The following is a 19,057-nucleotide window of genomic DNA, read 5'->3' on the forward strand; positions in this document are numbered from 1 at the left end:
CAGGCGGCGCCCGGCTCTGTCGGCACGGCGGCGGCCCGGCCCGGACACAGTAAGTGACCTCCGCCCGCGGGGCGTCCGTCCCCAGCCTCTCCGCGCGGCCGCCCGCCCGCCCCGACCCGAGTCTCCGGCCCCATCCCGCGAGGGAGAGGCCAGCGGGATGGAGGGGACCAAGGGGACGGGACGCTCCGAGAGTCCCAGGTCTCCGGCAGCCCCCCTTCTAGGGAAACTGAGGCCCCGGCTGAGCTGCTGCGTCAGTGCGCAGAGGGTCCGGGTTAGATGCTCCGAGCGGAAGGCTCCGTCCGGCAAAGAGCAGGGAGGGAGGGGCTGTGCGGAAAGGCGCCGGGTCTCCCTTCCTTTTGCAGTAGGACGACAGAGGCCCAGGGCAGGCGTGGGGACTGGCTGTGTGCTGGAGGCCAAGTCGCTTCACCTGCCTGTGCCTGGGTGTCCTCATCTGGGCATCGGTGCGCCCTCCCCACCCCACCCAGGGCAGAGGAGCTAGGCGCAGGGGCCAGGGAGACTTGTGTGAGCCTCAGCCCTGACCCAGGAAGGAGAGTGACGGTGTGTGTGTCTGAGAAGCTGGGGGAGCTGGACCTGAGGGGTGCCTCTGTCGGGCCACAGGCTGTGGCCACAGGGTACAACTTGGAGCACACCCCTTCCTGTCTCAGTGTGTCCAGCCACAAGCCTGGGCTTAAAGGATGCCTCTCCTGCCCTCTTCTGCCATATCCAGGCGCTGGGGTTAGCCTGACAGACACTGGGACACATGACACAGACCCTAAATGAGGTCTGGCTAGATGCCAGCATGTGGCTAGGTGCTTTTCTCACATCCTTTCAGCAGCACTGTGAGGTGGGGTCCTCATCCCCATTTCACAGATGGGGAGACTAAGGCCTGTGAAGGGAGGGTGGTATCTGGTCCACACCCTAGTGGGTTGTACTGCTAAGCGCACAGCTGTTTCTCTTTCTGCTGCACCGTCTGCCTCAGAGTCAAGGCCTGGGATGGGGCCAAGGGGGCTGCTGCAGGACCTTGAAGGGTGAAGAGATTTTGTGCCACAGAGGCGAGGAGGCAGCGATGCCATGCGGGGACCCGCAGGAGCCAGGTCTGGAGGTTGCTTAGAGCCTAGCATGTGTGGGAGAGGAGGATATGGGAGACTGTGAGGGCAGAGGTGAGGCCAGTGACAGCCCAGCTGGTCAGGATGGCCCTGTCCCTCACCTCAGCAGGGGGGTAGAGGTGAGGCCTGGGGACCCAGGGTGGCACTGAGGAGCCCCAGCCAGCCGACCAGACCAGCTCCTGTGGGTGCCTGGCATGAACATGGATGGATTGGGAGGGAAGCTGGGGCAAGGGGTCGGCAGGGCAGGGATGCCCAGTGACCTTACACCCGGGGACCCTGGCTTTGGGGCTCCCTAGAGTACCCCCTGCTTGGTTCTGGGGTGGAACTCTCAGCCTAAAAGTCACAGGGGAGGCAACCAAGATCCAGCAGTGGAGGACGCTGTCCAGGCACCTGGTGAAGCCAGTGGGAGTGGGAGAAACCCCAGCTTCCTGGCTGCTGAGTGGCGCTGGTCAAGCTTGGGGGTTTGGGATGCGTCCCTGGGCGGATGGGAGAAGGAGGCTGAGCTGACGGGGAGGCAGCAGGGGATGTGGAAAGTCTAACAGGCCTGAGCCCCTCCCCCCGCCCCTCGATTTCCTTCTGGATGGTTGGATCACCCCATCTGCCTTGCAGGGCTGTTGCAGGGGTGAACTGAAATCAACATGTTGTATGAGTCACGACTTGGTGTATTTACTCTTGGGTGGTGGGGCCGGTGCTGTGGTTACCCAGCCCTGTGTGCTCCCCATTCCCAGCCCTGCCCTGCTCCCTCCTTTGGGGTCAGCCATGTCCCCCTTCACCAGTCCTGGCCTGGCTTCCACAGTGGTCCAGGCGCTGGGGAGGATGCTGCCTCTCTGAATGCCCCTCCCGAGGTGCTAGGGACCATGAGGCGGGGGTGCCTGGAGCCATGTGATCTGAGTTCCAAGCCCAAGCTGTTGACCATTGGGGCATTTTCAGCCTCTCTGAGCTAGCTGTGTCAGGTGAGGAAGATAGCGCCCCTCCTAGAAGGGACTGCGGAAGTGATAGGATGGGCACTCAGGAAGGGCTCAGAAAGTGGAAGCTTTTGTGATGATGATGTCACCCCCCTTGGGAGCGGGCAGGGTGCAGTGGAACTGGGAAGCTTGGGTTTCCATTCTGAGTTGCTCTGTGCCTGCAGACAGCCCTGTGCCTCCCTGGGCCCCTTGTTCCTGCTGACATGGGAACGACCCCCTGACGTTTGAGGGGGTCCTGTGGTTTCCGTAGACTTGAGCCCCAAGGTCACAACAGGGGGGTCAGGCTCTGCCTCCCTTGTGGTCCAAGCAGGAGCAGCTGTGTTTCTGCTCCTAGCGTTCGTCTGTGACCCCAAAGCTACACCAGTCGAGAGAAGAACCAGGCAAGACGGAGGATGCCTCTCGTGCTCTGTGACTTTTCTGGACCTCAGCTCTCGCTCTGTGCAATGGGATAGCAGCCCATGCTCTGCCTCCTCCCCCAGGGTCTCACGGGCTCCAGGGTGGTACGCATACCCTGCAGTCCCTTCTCCCTGCCCGGAGGGTAGGCTGTCAAGGAAGGATTTGCCGAAATGAAGTGACGCCCTTTCTGTCTGGGGTTCTTGGCACCCTAGCTTCCTCCCTCTGATTCTCGAAGGGGCTGTGGGTGCTGAGGAACTTGTGTCCAGGGAGAGAGTTGAGTTGTTGGTGCCCACCTGGGCCAGGAGAAGGCCAGAGCCCTGGCGGTCACACGGGTGAAAACAGACCAACCTGGCTGTGTGCTTGGACTGGGGAGCCAGGAGCCAGGCCTGTCCCCCGAGACTGCTGACCCTCGGATTCCCTCCCGTTGCCAACCTGCAGGCCTGAGCCGGGGTGATGCTGAAGATGATGACCTTCTTCCAAGGCCTTCCAGGCCAGCCGTCTGTGCCAGGGGCCCTTGACTTCCCCAGAAGCCCCCCGAAGGTGCCCTCCACCTCAGAGGCAGAGTCAGAAGCCTCCATGTCGGAAGCCTCCTCCGAGGACCTGGTGCCACCCCTGGAGGCTGAGGTAGCCCCAGACAGGGACGAAGAAGAGGCCGTGAAGAAGAAGGAGAAGAAGGAGAAGAAGGAGAAGAAGAAGAAGTCGAAAGGCCTGGCCAACATGCTTAGCGTCTTCACTAGGAAGAAGAAGGGTCAGCCCAGTTCCGCAGAGACAGAGGGCGACTCTGAGTCCCAGCCCCAGCCGGCCAGCCCGCTGCCCACAGGTAGGTAGGGGCCCCAGGTCCCAGCCGGGCAGGGTCTGGGCAGGCCCCGGGCTCATCTGAGTGGACGCCCCCCTCACCCAGGACAGAGAGGGCGGGGAAGGTGGGCGCGGAGGTGTCTCCCTTTCCAGCTTTCACCTGCGTCCCCTGATCTCAGGGGCTGGGGGGTGGGCAGAGGGGACCTCGGTCGGGTCTGGGACCTCGACGGGCCTCCTCGGGCGCCGCCCTTCACCGTCCGAGGTGGCGGCCCACGGGAGGTGACGGGCGGGTTCCGGGGCCCCGGGCCGCGCTCACGCCGGGTTCTGGCCGCAGTGGAGGAGCTCAAGGCGGACCTGGAGCGCGGACGGCTGGAGGCGGCGGGGCCGCTGCTGGCGCTGGAGCGGGAGCTGCGGGCGGCGGCGGCGGCGGGCGGCGCGCGCGAGGAGGAGCTGGTGCGGCGCCAGAGCAAGGTGGAGGCGCTGTACGTGCTGCTGCGCGACCAGGTGCTCGGCCTGCTGCGCCGGCCGCTGGAGGCGGCGCCCGAGCGGCTGCGCCAGGCGCTGGCCGTGCTGGCCGAGCAGGAGCGCGAGGACGGCGCGGCGGCCGCGGGGCCCGGGCCCCCGGCGCTGGCGGCCACGCGGCCCCGGCGCTGGCGGCAGCTGTGGCGGCGCGGCGTGGCGCAGGCGGCCGAGGAGCGCCTGGGCCGGCGGCCGGCCGCGGCGGCCGAGGGCCGCACGGAGGCCGAGCGCGCCTTCCTGCACATGGGCCGCACCATGAAGGAGGACCTGGAGGCCGTGGTGGAGCGGCTGAAGCCGCTGTTCCCCGCCGAGTTCCACGTGGTGGCGGCCTACGCCGAGAGCTACCACCAGCACTTCGCGGCCCAGGTGGCGGCCATGGCGCAGTTCGAGCTGTGTGAGCGCGACACCTACATGCTGCTGTTCTGGGTGCAGAACCTCTACCCCAAGTGAGTGGCCAGGGCGCCTGGGTGCTGGGCAGGGCCCCAGGGGCGGGGAGGCCCGATCTGCGGGGAGTCTCAGGTGGGAGAAGCACACAGATGCGCTGGGACTCAAAGGGGCAGGGCCTGGGCTGGGTCCGCTCTGCACGTGGAACCCTTAGTCTCCTGGGCCTCGGCCACATTCCACAGTTGGGGAAACTGAGGCACAGAGAATGGCAGGGACTTTATCATTCATTCATGAGTTCCCAGTCTGGGAAGCAGCCACCACCCAGAGCGGGTAGGGCTGTGGCAGGGAGCCAGGAGCAGGGAAGCTGACCTGGCCTGGGTCAGCCAGGGAAGCCAGCTGGGAGGAGGTGGCACAAAATTCTGCCTGGCATAGGAGCCAACGTCCCTGCTCTGGGGCAGCTCCCAGTCAGGCAGTCAGGCAGAGAGGAAAGAGGACAGGCTGGCAAGAATGCAGAGGGGGGATGGCATTTCCGGCAAAGGGAGTCATCTTCCAGGGCCTAAGGCCGAACCATGAGGCATTCTGGGAGCTGCGTGGAGCTCGTCAGTGTTTGGATTATCCAGCAGGCTGTGGGGACATTCCCAGGCGGGACAGGGAGCAGGGGCGGGGTGGGGCCTGTTGGAAAGATCCCCGTTGTGCAGAGTCACCCAGCGAGCCCACGCAGAGCTGGGCTCTGGCCACCGAGGCCTGGAGCTCCTCAGTTTGGGAGGCTGGCTCTGCCAGTGGAGGATTCCTAGTGCTGGCTGGGTACAGCCTCAGGCATCCCCTGATTTCCCCAGACCTCGTGGATCCCTGGCATGTCAGTCCTTCGCACAAGCTGGGTGGGGAGAGACATACTGCAGTGTGGAAATGCCCAGGGCACGAGAGGCCAGGGGTTCCCACAGGGACTGGCCCTGGCACCTAGTGTAAAGCCTGCAGGAAGCTTGGATGTGTAGCCAGTGTGAGTGATGTCTGAGGCTCTTGGGGACACATCTGGTGGTCCGTGGTCTCAGGTGGTGCTGGTGGGTCAGCCTCCAGCAGGGATTGGAGGAAGGGCCAGGTGGGAGTGGTGGGTGAGGAGTCAGGAGGGTGCAGGGAAATTGGCACAGGGCAGGGGATGCAGGCGTCCCTGAGCCAGTTCCTTCTTGCTTGTCCTGACTCAGCAGGAAGTGCCAGGCACTCGTACCTCTCACCCTCAGTCTTCCTGTCCCAGTGACCCCAGGGGCTTTCAGCCCGGGGCCCACTGGGGTCAGTGCAGCAGGAAACTGAGGCCAGCTGGCCATGGAGCCCTGAGGAAGGGGTGTCCAGGGTGGCTCTGTGGGGGTCTGTGTGGCCAGAAGTGCGGGGAGCAAAGGGACACAGCACATCAGGCTGGGGGGGGCGGTGCTCAGAGAGGGCCATTCTTGAGCCTCCAGGCAAAGGCCCCTGAGGAAGTGCCAGGGCTGGGCAGTCCCCAGGGGACCCTGGGACCCAACAGAGGCGCCACCAGTTTGGGTGGTATGCCTCTGTGGAGCAGTTTGGAGTGGTGGGGGGGTGGGGGGCAGCCCTTCCTGCTTGGACTGGCCCACCTCTGGGGGCAGCAGAGCCGGCCTGGGGGGGGGGAAGGGGGCACAGGGCTGGTGGGGTGCCCAAGGCCAGCAGTGCTGGAGTGTGGCGGGGGATGGGGTGGGACGGAGGCAGAGAGTAAGGAGTTACGCTTTATCTCTGTGAGAGGGGGCAGTCCTCAGAGCAGGGAGATCAGACCTGAAAGGTGGCACTGCCCGTTGGGCGAAGGAGGGAGTGTTGGAGGTGAGGGCAGAAGCAGGGGGCCAGGGAGGGGGCCCTGCAGTGAGCCAGGCGAGAGGCGGTGGCGGCGGCGCAGTGCGGGGGGCGGGGGGATACATTCTCAGCTTTGGGTGGGGGAGGGAGAGATTTTGGAGCAGGAGCAGGCGGAGGTGAGAGAGGAAAAGGAGGCACGATGATTCCAAGCTTTGGGGCCTGAATCAAGCTGAGCACGTGGAGGACCCATTGAACGAGATGGGGAAGCAGGGATGGGATTTGGTGGAGGGAAGTTAAGTGAGTTCTGGGCCTGCTAAAGGCTGAGGCTGGGGAGGAGGGCTCTTGCCTGAGGGGTGGCGCTCGTGTTCCTCACGCCAGCCCCTCTGCCCACAGTGACGTCATCAACAGCCCCAAGCTGGCTGCCGAGCTGCAGGGAGTCAGGCTGGGGAGCCTCCTGCCCCCCAACCAGATCCGGCTGCTGGAGGCCACGTTCCTCTCCAATGAGGCGGTGAGTCCAGCGCCAGTGCCAGGGCGGGGGCACAGGAGGGGCGGGAAGGAAGCCCAGGGGGACCGGGGCAGACAGGACGCGGGCAGCGAGGCTGACGGCGACGTCCACGCGGGCTTCGTGCTACCCTGACCAGCCCCTCCTCCCTCCAGGCCAGTGTGAGGGAGCTGATGGCCCGTGCCCTGGAGCTGGAGTCAAAGCGCTGGACCCAGGATGTGGCTCCGCAGAGGCTGGACGGCCACTGCCACAGTGAGCTGGCCATCGACATCATCCAGGTAGCACAGGCTGCCCCTCGAGCACGAGTCCATCTCGTGGGGGGTACGGAGCCCACAGGCTTGTGTGCAAACACATGCCTGCCTCTGAGCACGGTCTCCCTTGTGCCGTGTCTTACCCACCCCCACGCCCGCCCCTGCCCCAGCCCCAGATCAGCTCCTCCTCAGCGTACCTCTCACCCCTGCAGATCGTCTCCCAGGGCCAGGCCAAGGCCGAGAGCATCACCCTTGACCTGGGCACACAGATAAAGCACATACTGCTGGTGGAGCTGGCCTCGTTCCTCAGGAGGTGAGTGACGGGCTTGTGCGCGCACAGGAAGGGGTCCCTGCAGCCGTCCCTCCCAGAGCCCCCACGCCTCCCTTGTGCCCCAGGTGGGGATCCAAGCTACATCCGTGCCCCTTCCCTGCCCCTAGAGCATCTGTCCTTATGAGCAGGAGTCCTCGTCCCCCTGTACCGCCCACCTGGGTGCTGAGAGCCTCAGGTGATCTGACCGCCAGCTCTCAGCAAAGCTCCCAGCAGAGCATCCTCCAGCAGCAAAGAAGATGCCCCGTGAGGGACTGAGGCCCTGGCCTCCCCTTCAGGGGACGCCCCCAGTCTGCACCCTCACAGTTCTCTTGGCTACTTCCCTCCCCACCTCTGAGGACTCCTACATCCACCCGCCACCGCCTCCAGTCTTCCAGCTCTAGAGGGGGCCTGGGGGGAGGAGTCGGGGCAGCAGAGCCAGGCTGGCCCCCTCCTCAGGAGGTTTGCAGGGGCCCTGGCCCCACAGGCCTGAGCATGTGAAGCCAGTTACTGGATGCTTAGGGGCCAGCGGCCCCTCCCTGTGCTGCGGGGAGCGGATATGTAAACCTGGGAGGCCGATTGGGCAGGCTGGGGGCTGCTATTGTCCCAGTGTTTGTCCTGGTCCTTCATGTGCCCTTTCCGTTTTCGCCAGCTACCAGCGCGCCTTTGATGAATTTCTGGAAAGATATAAACAGCTGAGAAATTACAGGGCCAATGTCATCGCCAACATCAACAACTGCCTCTCCTTCCGGTGAGGGTGCTGGGTAGGGTTTCTGGGAGCGAGAATCACTGGGGCTGCCTGCCTATGGGAGAGAGAGAGGGGGTAACTGGGGGGTGGAGGGGAGGTCCCTGGGATGGGGGAGGGAGGCGGGAGGAGCAGCTTAAGCACAGGTGTTGAATTAAAATGAGCAGGGCGGTCAGGATGATCAGGGCCTGTGGTAGCAGCAGCAGCAAGCATTCATCTAGTGCTGGTGGGTCGCGCACTCACACAAATGATTTATTTTATTTTATTTTATCCTCATAACAATCCCATTAGGTAGGTACAGTGATTATGTCCATTAAGCAGTGAGCAAACTGAGCTGTGGAGATGCTGAGCAGCTTGTCCTCAGTTAGAAGAGGATGTGGTGTTAGGTGTGTGCTGGGGGTGGGAAGGCTGGGCCCTGCCTAGGGAGTATGGATGGGACCACTTGAACTTGCTCCCATAGGGAATGGGGAGCCAGTGAGGGTTCTAGAGTGATGGTTTAGGAAGATTCACGTTGGGCTAACTGGCTCTCTGGGTATGGGGCTGTAGGCTGGGCAGGGCTGGTGTGATCTCCCTGCCTCCATCCTTCAGGATGTTCGTGGAGCAGAAGTGGCAGACACCGCAGGACCTCCCGAGCCACCTGATGAGCCCCCTGAAAGAGCTCAAGAGTCATGGCTTTGATACGCTGCTCCAGAACCTGTTTGGGGACCTGAAGGTAGCTGGAGCCTCCCGCTGGGTGGTCCATGCTGAGTTTAGTGCTGGAGGGGAGTGGGGGAGGGCCTGGAGGGTGGAGGTGGGGTGGGGTGGGGGGCATGGCAAAAGCAAAGACCTGGCATCACCGTGTGGCCCAGGTGATGGGGCCATAGATGGCCCTCGACCTCACCCCCACCCCTTCAGCCCAGGGATTGGCCTCAGAGGGCCTCCCAGGGCCCTCGGGTGGAGGCAAGAAGCGTCAGTGCCCCTCCCCCATTTAGACTCACCCCAGTCCTCAAGTTCGCAAGTCCTTTTCCTCTGACTCCCCCACACCTCCCTGCCCACTCCCTGTCCCCGCGCCTGACTGCCAGCCGTGAGGCTCAGAGCCACAACATCTGTTGTGGGCCAAGAAATCTACAGAAACCTTTTCATGCCTTTAACAGAGGATGAGGCAGGGGTCCCAGGAAAGGAAGAGGAGGGACTCCCTGCCTGCCCTCCATGGGAACCTGCCTTGTCCCCAGTGCCCGGCGGCTGTAGGTGGCCAGGCAGTGACCCCGGATGACTTGGCAAGGTCGTCATAGGCCCGGCCAAGCACGAGGCTTTGTTTATGCTGGAATTTATTTATTTAAGGAGGGAGGCGGTGGAAAGGCCTCAGGACAGGCAGCTGGCCGTGCTGGCTCGAGTCTCAGCCCGGCGGCTTTGGAGAAGGGGACGCAGACCCTGCCTCGGCCCCCTGCCTGTGAGCGGGGGCTGGAGTGGTCCCTGGCTTCCCTGGGAGTCCTTAACACCCCCCAGCCGGCCCCCACCCTGGGCTCGTGTGTCCGTGTGTGTCTGTGTGTGCTCTGCAGGGCATGGCCAGACATCCCGCTTCTCTCGTTTCGCAGCCACTGTTCAAGAGGTTCACGCAGACCCGCTGGGCGGCCCCCACGCAGACCCTGGAGGAAATCATCTTCACCGTTGGCCAGAGGCTGCCAGAGTTCTCGGGATTGCAGGGCTGTTTCCGGGAGGTGAGGGGGTGCTGGGCTGGTGGCGGGGGTGGGGGTCTGGACACACGTGCAGACGCGTGTGTATGCGCACAGCCACGAGCTCGTGCACACATGCACACGTGCGCGCACACAGGGCTGCGCTCCTTTGCTCTGGCATCTGCCCTCCCTGGACCCTGGCCTCAAGGCTTCGAGGGAGGTGGTGAGTCCCCTGTCTGTTGGCTCACGTGACCCTGCCTTCTCGCCCACCCAGGAGCTCATGGAGGTGGTACACCTGCACCTGGTGAAGGAGTACATCATCCGGCTCAGCAAGCGGCGCCTGGTCCTCAAGACGGCGGAGCAGCAGCAGCAGCTGGCGGAGCACATCCTGGCCAACGCCAGGCTCATCCAGGACTTCTGCACTCAGAGCGTAAGCCCCTACCCAACCCCCAACTCCCACTGTGATGGGCCGCCCTCCTGCTCCAAGCTCTTCACGGGCCAGGACAGCCCTCTGGGCCTCTCCAAACCCGATCAAGTCTGACCTGAGCCCCTCTGGGCCCCCGGGTGGCCTTCAGGGCAGGGACAGCCTCCCTCCAACCAGATCTGTGCCTGCAGGGCTCCCCGGCAACCTGGCTGCACAACGCCATCCCCACTCTCGCCGAGATCGTTCGCCTGCAAGACCCCAGTGCCATCAAGATCGAGGTGGCCACGTATGCCACCTGGTACCCTGACTTCAGGTGAGAACACAGGCACCAGACGACCTGGCAGGCAGCATGGCCCTGTCGTACCCCACTGTGGTCAGAGCCTGCTGGGGCCAGAATGAGTCCTTCCAGGGTGGGTGGCGCTCAGATACTGGCCACCGTGATGCAGTCCCTTTGCTTCGTGCTGTGTGCTGGCCACCGTGCCCAGATCTTTGCAGTGGCTGCTCACTCAGTCCTTACTGCTGTCCTGGAGGCTGACACTCTTCACTCCCAGCTTACAGATGAGACCTGGGGAGCTTAAGGAATGTGTCTAGGGTAACACAGCTAGTCCGTGGTAGAGCTAAGACAACCAAGCCAGGCAGTCTGGCTCCACTGCCCACACTCTTAGCCTTATGATACTGTTCCTCAGAAGGGAGACTGACACCAGAGAGACGGGGACCTGCTGGAGGCCGTGGCAAGTCAGAGGTAAAGCTGGGATCCACCACTCAGCCTAGGGGTCCTCAGGGGCTTGACCTGTGCCCTGGGTCTTGGCGCCTCTGTTCCGAGTGGAGGCTTAGACCCTGGCTGCCTGAGGATCTGGCGAGCCAGGGAAATTGCTTCTATGGGCTGAGTCCTCAGATATGGTCGGACTGTCTCAGTTATGAGATATGAGTTGGACTGTCCCAGCTTAGCCTAGTCCAGCCACTGGCTGATCCACTTCACCTACCATCCACCTACTCACCTACTTGCCCGTCCATCTACGCACTCATCCAAGCACCTCGTTACCCATCTGCTCACCCACCTAGCTATCCATCCATCTGATCACCCGCCCGTCTACCCATCTGTCCACCCGTTGATCCATCCACCCATCTATCCACCTATCCATCCATCCATCCATCCATCCATCTATCCACCCACCCATCCCACCAACAATTATTGAGTGGTCTCCTACTAGGTACTGGGCTGTGTTAGGCACCAGGATGCAATGAAGTACAAGACAGACCAGGTCTTCATTCTCCCTCATGTTACTTACAGTCTGCTGAGGGTTAGCAGTGTTGAGGTAATCATGCAAAGCATTACAGCTGCACGTTTTAAAGATTGTTTACCAAGGTTGTGAATGACAGGAGGTGCTGACTTTAGAGATGGGAAAGCCTCTCGGGGGAGGTGACATTTTGGCTGAGAGCTAAACGGTAAGAAGGAGCTGGTCATCTCAAGAGTGTGGGGAAGAACACTCCAGGAGGAACAGTCACTGCAAAGGCCTGAGGTGGGCAGGAGCTTGGCGCGCTCCGGAGATGTGCAGTGGCCAGTGCCGCTGGAGCGCAGTGGGCAAAGGAGAGCAGGGGGCCCGCCCGTGGGCAGGGAGTTGGTTGCAGGGCCCTGTGGCTCCGGCGGGAGTCTGGGGAGCTGGGAAGGGGTGTGAGCGGGGGTGTTGGCGAGCGGGCTGGGCTGACGGGACACTCTCTTTGCCAGCAAAGGCCACCTGAGTGCCATCCTGGCCATCAAGGGAAACCTGTCCAACAGTGAGGTCAAGAGCATCCGGAGCATCCTGGATATCAACACGGGGGTGCACGAGCCCTCCAAGTCCCTGTTTTCACTTATAAAGGTTGGTTAGCTTCTTCTGCGGCCTGACCTGCTTGTGAGCGCCTGGTGAGCACCGGACGCCACCCCCTTGGGGGGCCGTTCAGACCAGCAGCAACTCCACAGCCCCCACGGCCCCTCATGGGCATCCTGTCTTCTGCTGCTGCTTCAGCTCAGCGCTGGCCAAGGCGCGGGCCCCGGAACTGGACCGCTGGAACTGGACAGCCCTGGCTTCTTTGCCCCTCCCGTGGGGCAGGAGCTGTGGGGAGCCGCGGAGGCCACACATGAGGAGCTCTCTGCAGAGGACAGTGGATATTGCACGCACTGAAGGAGGGGCCAGGAGGGGGCGTGGCCAGGGGAGAGCTCCGGGGTCACCGCCGGACGCCGGGGTCACTGCGGGGTCCTCCCACAGGCTGCCTCAGACCTGCCCTCCTCAGCCTGGGTCTCGGCGCCGCCTCAGCTCCCTGGGCCGGGGCCCCAGCATCACCCCTCCTGCCTCCTCTGGTCCAGGGCTGCTCTGAGCTCAGCCAGGGCATGGAATGCAAGGCAGAATGGAGGAGAAAAAAGGGAAAGATATGCTCTTATCTGGGGCCTGGAAAGAGGCCTGGGGGGTCACACGGCAAGCTGGGGGCAGAGTGACATCAGAGCCCCTGCGGCTCAGCCCCTGGCCCCTGTCTGGTTCCCCACGGGCTTCCCCCGAGGATGGGCCCGGGAGAGGCAAGGATCTCCTGGCTTTTCTTGGGCTCCGCCTTCCCCACACGGGGACAGGCCCAGGGCTGCCTCCGCGGGGCCTTCCCTGGAAGTCAGGCTGAGGTCTGGGCAGGGCAGGCTCGACCTTTGATGGCTTTGGCCTCTGGATTAGTTTCCTATTGCCACTTTAACAAATTTCCACAAACGTAGTAGCGTAAAACAAGAATTCATCTTTTAGTTAGGAGCTCCGAAGTCTGATGTGGGTCTGGTGGGCTAAAGCCAAGCCGTCCGCCGGGCTGGTTCCTTTTGGAAGCTCTGGAGAGGAATGTCCTTGCCTTTTCCAGTTTTTAGAGGCTGGCCTCCCATGTCTCTCTGCCTGTGGCCCCGTCCATCTCCAAAGCCAGCAATGGCCAGTCGAATCCTTTCCACATCTCAGCACTCCTCTCCTGCCTCCCTCTTCCACGTTAAGAAACCCTAACCTTTGACCCACCCAGACAATAACCTTTGACCTCTTCCAGGATCCTCTTCTGCTGTTAAGGTCAGCTGATTAGCAACCTTAACTCCACCGACACCTTAACGCCTCTTTGCTGTGGAACCTAACACAGTCACGGGTCCAGGGATGAGGACGTGGGCGTCTTTGTGGGGGGGCATTCTGTGCTCACCACAGCCTCCCCCCGTCCCCTGCCCCGCGGGGTGCCTTGTCCTACCCCAGGAAAACATGGGTTCAGTTACCCTCGGCCTCTGCTTACCCCAGAGCCGCTCGGCACAGGGTCAGATCAGCCTTAGGCCGACTCCACTTCGCCTGTGCCTCTGGGGACTCCGTGACGGGGTTTGCAGCCAGCTCTCTTGGGTTTTTCTCCCTCTTTCCAGGTACTGTGGCCAGAAACTGGCCTGTGTAAATGGTGCACAAAGGCCTTTGTACATTTGCAGGAGTTAGCATGTTTGATGTTATTATTTTTTTAATTGTACTGCTGTTATATGTGTTTTTGTAGAAAAAGATCTTGGTTTTTGTAGCTTGGTATAAAGCTGTGGAGTGATTTATTTGGGGAGCAGGGATGGGCCATCAGCAGCTTTCTCAGCCTCCTGAGGTCTGGCGGGCCCTGTGCCCCCAGGTTCTGTGTCCGGACCCCAGCGCCTCTTGCCCACTGCCTACCTGTGAGCGTGAGCTTGGGGAGGCTGTGCTGTGGGGCAAGGCCCCTCACCTCACCTTTCAGTTTCCTCACCTGTGAAGGGTGGTCATGAACCTGTCCAGCCTCCCCCACAGTGGTTTACTGAAGCGGGGGGTGCCTCCAGACAACCCCATGCACAGGGCCCATGGTAACCGACTTTCATATTTCTGGAATTGACCTTGAAGGCTACAGCTGTGAACAGAGCTGGACGCAGCTGTCCTCCACACCCCCATTCTGGCCCTGGATTGTGGGAGGGGCAGGGTCCCTGGGAGGGAAAGGGGAACCTTGGTGAACCCATTCCACAGAGCTGAGGGGGGTGGAGCCTGGGGTCTGGCAGGAAAGGCCTGGAAGAGGAGGGAAGGCCCTTCGCCGTGACACGGGGGTGGGAGGGACCCACCAAGCAGTGGGGACCAAGGAGGGAAGGGGACAGCCGCGGCTGGGGTCCTGGGCAGGGTGGGGTGGGGGGTGGCCGATACGTTTCCCCCTCGTACCTCCTGCAGAGCACGGAGTGAGGGGGCAGGAGGGAAGGGGGTGCACGTGGGGAGGTGAGAAAGGAGCTGAAGACCAGATGGAAAGTTTTACATCATTCCGGGCAGACATTAATGGACCAAAGGGGGTGGATTTGGGCCCAAAAGTGCCGGGGTGCTGAGCCCCCCAGCCTCACTGCAGCGGGGTGGGCCGGGGTCTGAGGAGAATAGAGGCAGCCAGAGGCAGGGACCCCGAGATGGGGGGTCGGGCCAGGTCAGCTGCCCGCTGGACCCGGCGCAGGACGGGCCGCCCTGTGGGGCAGGCGAAGGGTGATGAGAAGAGCATGTGGTGGCTGGTGGCAGGTCCCTGCTGTTCCTGCAGGCGGGGGAGAGACCTGTGAGGTCTTGCCAGGGTCACCAGCTCAGGCCACCGCCAAGGATTCTACATCAGTAACTTCCTGGTCGCAGCAGGACAATCCCTTAAAGGGGAGGATTTGCCGCAGAGTGGAGCAGTGAGTCACTAGGCCGAGGGGACGGGGGGCGGAGCCTGGATGGGGGGGCCCCGGGCGCCAGCCCCCCATCCAGGCTCCTGTGAACTGGGAGGGAGGCCGCAGTCGATGGTGGGACGAGACGGAAAGGACCCTCGAACCCTCACCCCGTCCCTGCTGGAGGGGCCCTGGGGAGAGCTGGCCCGGGCCCTCCCTGAAGGGCTGACATTCCTGGGAGGTCCGGAAGGAAAGGGGAGCCAGTAAATAAACAGTCCAGGTCCAAGTGCGGGGGAGATAGGGTGCGGTGATGCAGCGGTTAAGGGGGGGCCAGCTCTCACTGTGGCCGTGGGGAGTGCTCAGTGAGCAGGGGACCGTGGGTGGGGACCCTTTAGCACAGACAGGGACGGGGCAGCGTGGGAGGGGCACCTGGGAGGGGCTCAGGTTGTAGGGAAAGAAAGAGCTCAAGGGTGGGGGTGGCCGAGAGTGGGGAGGGGAGCGAAACCCCCCAAAGAGGCAGGCAGGGGCCGGGGGGCCTTCGTTGGGGCTGGGAGTTGGGGTTCACTCCAGCTGGGAAGGGAAAGCAGTGGAGGGCTTTCAAGAGGCAGTTTGCTGTGACGTGTGACTTGGAAAGACCTCGCTGGCTGCTGCAGGGAGAGTGGGGGGCAGCGGGGAGGCCAGGAGAGCCCTTGAGGGGTGCTGGGGTGCCTGCGGACAGACAGCTTGGTCTGCGAGGGCTGTGATTGGAGGGAGATGAGGCTGGCTCCGGGGTGGCATGCGGGGCCCCATCCCAGCCAGGGGCCTCAGGGCCTCTTCTCAGCCAGGGGAGGCCTGGGGGGAGACAGGAAAGGCCCTGGGGGAGAAATCTGGGGAGTTAAATTTGAAAGATGTGCAGAAAGGGAGGGTGGCTCATTAGACTGTCCGGATCCCAAATGGGTGACAACAGGGTCCAGGGAGGCTGACGGTCACCAGGTGCCCCCCTCACTGCTCTGGGAGAGGGATTTCTCAGCCCCTGTGGAGGGCTATGCAGCAAGATCAGTAAAGCCCGCAAATACTCCTGTGAACCAGCCATCCTGAGTCTAGGAATGAATCTTATCCGTACCCTTCACGTCCTTGCAAAACGACGCAGGGACCAGGACAGCCACTTCCACTGTAGCAGCACAGTATTGGAAACTCCCTAAGTGTTCATCAATAGACACCAGGGAAAAAATTACAGCGCACCCAAACAACAGAGTGCTAGGCAGCCGTAAAAGAGAATGAGGACGTTCTCTCCGTTCTGATTTGAAAATTGTCCCAACATACAATGTTGAGAAAAAAAGCACAATGCAGAAGAGTTGGTGGTGGTCTGCCATCGAGTAAACCAAAGTGGAAACATTTGCGTCTTCCCGTGTGTGCACTGAGGCAGCCCGGGAGAACACACCAGCAACTAACAGTGGTTGTTGGTGAGTGTGTGTGCAAGGGTCGGGGAGGATGGGGGAAGGAGAGGAAGGGAGGGGGCAGGGAAGGGGTGGGAGACAGACGTTGGGGAGGAGATATTTCACTATGTCCTGTTTTAATTTTTTCTTTTATTGAGCCATGTGAACGTGTTATACATTTTATAATCTAACATTTCATTGAGATGTGGGAGATTCCAGGAGAGAGGAGATGAGACTTGTGAGTCTTGGGTGTGGGATCGTCCAGTAACATCGAGTGCCCTTGAAGTGCACTCGTCAGCAGCCTGAGATTTTCTCCAGCCAAGTTCAATGCTCAGGTGCCAGCTTGGAGTCCAGAGCTGGCTTTAATGGAGAATATGGTTTGGGTCATGTGATCACACCAGGGGATGAGCAGATCTGAGGTGTGAGGGGGGGCCCCCCAGGAGAGGTTAGAGCCGACCTGGGGTCTCAGGTGGCAGAAGGGCTGTGGGGGTGTGAGAGGGGAAGGGCTGAGAAATGGTGCTGGGTCAGAAGACAGGGTCTCAGGAAGCTGGGGTGCAGTCACAGGGGTGAGTGGGTGGGTGCGGGGACAGGGGGATGGTTGAGGTTGTGTTACTGCTGCAATTACCGGCGAGGACACAGCAGGGGCGCGGCTCGGAGGCAGCGTGGCTGACATCATGGGGACCCGAGGGCTCCAGGAACCGGGGCGGGGGGGGCAGGTGTGGATGCTGACGAAGTGGAGGAGGGGGCAGCGGGCAGGGGCTGGCGTCCCCTGAGAATGCGGGGGAGAGACCCAGATGTGAGCACACCATGGCCACATCCAGGGAAGTAGAGACGGCTTGCCTGCCGCGTGGGTGGACACTGACCAGCCTCAGCCCCTGGCTCTGCCCGTCAACGCAGGGCAGGAGATAGTCCTTGGGTTTAGTGGACGGATCAGGCTTGCCCTGGAGCCTCACCTGGGAGAGCTGCAGGGGGGTGACTCCAGGAAGGAGGGCGCCCTGGGGCCCCCATTCTCTGAGCCTTCCAGGTGGGTGGTACAGACGCTGCACCTGCACTAAGGACTGTGGTGAATCAGGGGGTCTGTGCTCCTGTACAGACAGTTATTTCCCTGCAGAGACTCCCTGAGGGCCTGGGACAGGGTGGGGTCCAGAGGATGCAGGGATGGTCAGCTGAGACGTCCACTACTGTGACTCTGCTCCTGTTGGCTGGAGGGATGGTTGGCTGGTGGTTTGAGGCTGGCCCTGAGGCGCGACCCGCAGCCTCTCTTGTCCAGGTGGCCCTGGGTCCTGAACTGTGGAAGTTTCTGGGTTGAGGAGGATGGCTGGGCCAGCTAGGGCCTCTCATCTCCCAGGAGGCTGGCCTGAGTTTGTTCACAAGCTGGTGGGAAGGTTTCCGCAGCGAGACAGGGCAGCCTGGTGTACAAGCACTTTTTCTTTCTTTTTTTTATTACCCTTTTAATGGAAATATAGTTGATTTATAATGTGCCAATCTCTGCTGTACAGCACAGTGACTCTGTTATACACCTATATACATTCTTTTTCATATTCCTTTCCATCATGGTTTATCACAGCATATTGAATATAGTTCCCTGTGCTCTACAAAAGATAAAAATTCTCAACTGTGAATTCCATTTTGTCTTTTTTTTTTTTTTTTAATTTTTTTTTGGCCGCTCTGCATGGCACATGGGATCTTAGTTCCCCGACCAGGGATCAAACCCGTGCCCCCTGCAGTGGAAGCCGGGAGTCTTAACCACTGGGCCACCAGGGAAGTCCCCACTTTTTCTACTTGTGTCACATTTGCTAAGGTCCCAGTGATCAAAGACAGTCACACGACCAAGTCCAGATACAAGGGCTGGAGAAACAGGCTCCCCCTTGATGGGAGAAGCTGGAGTATGTTGTGGCCATTTCCCCCCACAATCTGCCTCTGACGACAATTATTTAGATTCCTCCCTCATGAAAGACATGTTCACCCCCATCCTCCCAAGGTCTCCCGAAGTCTCAGACGACGGCGGATCAGGCCGTAGGTTGGTGATCCCACGACCCCGTGAACGTAGATGGGCTTCTCAGGTGCAGCCGCTTGGCCACAGAAACCCTCGATCCAGAGTCCCGTGAACTACAGAGACTAGTTGGTACCCGACACGCAGCACAGAGGAGAGGATGACGTCAACGAGCCATGCGGCGCGGAAGGGGAGGGGCCTGACCCCCGATCCCGGGAGAGGCTGGCTGTTCCCTGGGGTGCCCTGGGGTGTCCGTCCTCCTCACCAGCTCTGGACGCCACCATCTCTCTCCGCTCGTGGCTCTGCCCTCTGCGGGCCCTTCCTTGGCCACAAGGCTCACGCTTGTAGCTGAGCACCTTTCTGGATGTCGTATCGTTCAGGGTGCAATCAAGAGCTGGCAACCACACAGTACCTGAGACAGGGAACATTTAAAGAAGGACAGCAGCGGGGGGTTGGAGTGACAGGGACTGGCTACTGAGGACGAGGGGAACGCGCGCAGTGCAGGCAGAGCAGGTTCTGCTGAGGGCTGAGGCACAGCTCCAAGGAAGGAGCGAATCTGTAAGCGTCCCCTCACCTGCACACGGCACTGGGACAGGATCCAGGCCTCAGTGGAGAGGATGCAGCCCTCGTGAAGTTCAGTGAGGTGCTCTGCCTGCAGAACTTGCCGGAAAGTCACTCCCTGGGATGCCAGGTGAGCCTCGCACAGGCAGGTGCTGTGCTCAGAACTTGCTGCAAAGCCACTTCAGGAGGTGGCGGAGGGACAGCCCCGGTGGCAGCTAGCAAACAGGTGTGACCCAGAAGACCCGCTTCACTGTCCCTCCAGCACCCTCTACTGACGAAGCTTAGCACTGTGCCAGGGAGAAAATTCCAGAATCCCTGAGCAGGGCAATGAAAGAGGAGTTTGGAGCTGGGGGCAGTAGATTGATGAGAGACAATCTCTTCCAGATGCCCCTCCTACACACACTTAACCTTCCATAAACCTTTCCACTCAATACCATACACCCATCCTTCCTACAAGTGAAGATGCTCGCTCTTTCTCTAAAACGAGGAGATGCAGTCCCAAGCGTCACTGGGCTAACTCCTCAAATTTTGTCATGACTTGCTGGATATTCTGTTACCTGAAGTCTGAACTGTAAAGTTAACCTCCAACAAATTGCACATACA

At 61.2% G+C, this 19,057-nt stretch overlaps 1 protein-coding gene across 3 annotated transcripts; it reads left to right on the forward strand.

Moving 5' to 3' along the window:
• On the forward strand, positions 1–13,371 carry TNFAIP2 (TNF alpha induced protein 2). Of its 3 annotated transcripts, none has more exons than XM_057733595.1 (13): positions 11–49; positions 980–1,094; positions 2,906–3,287; positions 3,597–4,227; positions 6,353–6,467; positions 6,617–6,739; positions 6,925–7,025; positions 7,672–7,770; positions 8,353–8,476; positions 9,339–9,461; positions 9,691–9,846; positions 10,032–10,153; positions 11,567–13,371. In XM_057733595.1, the coding sequence occupies exons 3-13, from the start codon at positions 2,921–2,923 to the stop codon at positions 11,706–11,708; spliced, it is 2,103 nt and encodes a 700-aa protein (XP_057589578.1). In that variant the 5' UTR covers positions 11–49; positions 980–1,094; positions 2,906–2,920; the 3' UTR covers positions 11,709–13,371. The 3 variants fall into 3 exon arrangements, with proteins under 3 accessions (XP_057589579.1, XP_057589578.1, XP_057589580.1); XM_057733597.1 differs by having other exon boundaries at positions 11,700–13,371; XM_057733596.1 differs by lacking the exon at positions 980–1,094 and having other exon boundaries at positions 1–49.
• The last annotated feature ends 5,686 nt before the right edge of the window (positions 13,372–19,057 follow it).

This window comes from Hippopotamus amphibius, chromosome 4 (genome assembly GCF_030028045.1).
Source record: "Hippopotamus amphibius kiboko isolate mHipAmp2 chromosome 4, mHipAmp2.hap2, whole genome shotgun sequence".
In the NCBI taxonomy this organism is placed as follows: Eukaryota; Metazoa; Chordata; class Mammalia; order Artiodactyla; family Hippopotamidae; genus Hippopotamus; species Hippopotamus amphibius.

What these genes read in the sequence shown, in the direction of transcription:
- TNFAIP2 (XM_057733596.1), top strand. Translation starts at nt 2,921, where the DNA reads ATGCTGAAGATGATGACCTTCTTCCAAGGCCTTCCAGGCCAGCCGTCT. An exon ending in TGGCCATCGACATCATCCAG is followed by an intron (nt 6,740 to 6,924) that starts GTAGCACAGGCT and finishes TCACCCCTGCAG; the next exon opens with ATCGTCTCCCAGGGCCAGGC. An exon ending in ACCTGTTTGGGGACCTGAAG is followed by an intron (nt 8,477 to 9,338) that starts GTAGCTGGAGCC and finishes CTCGTTTCGCAG; the next exon opens with CCACTGTTCAAGAGGTTCAC.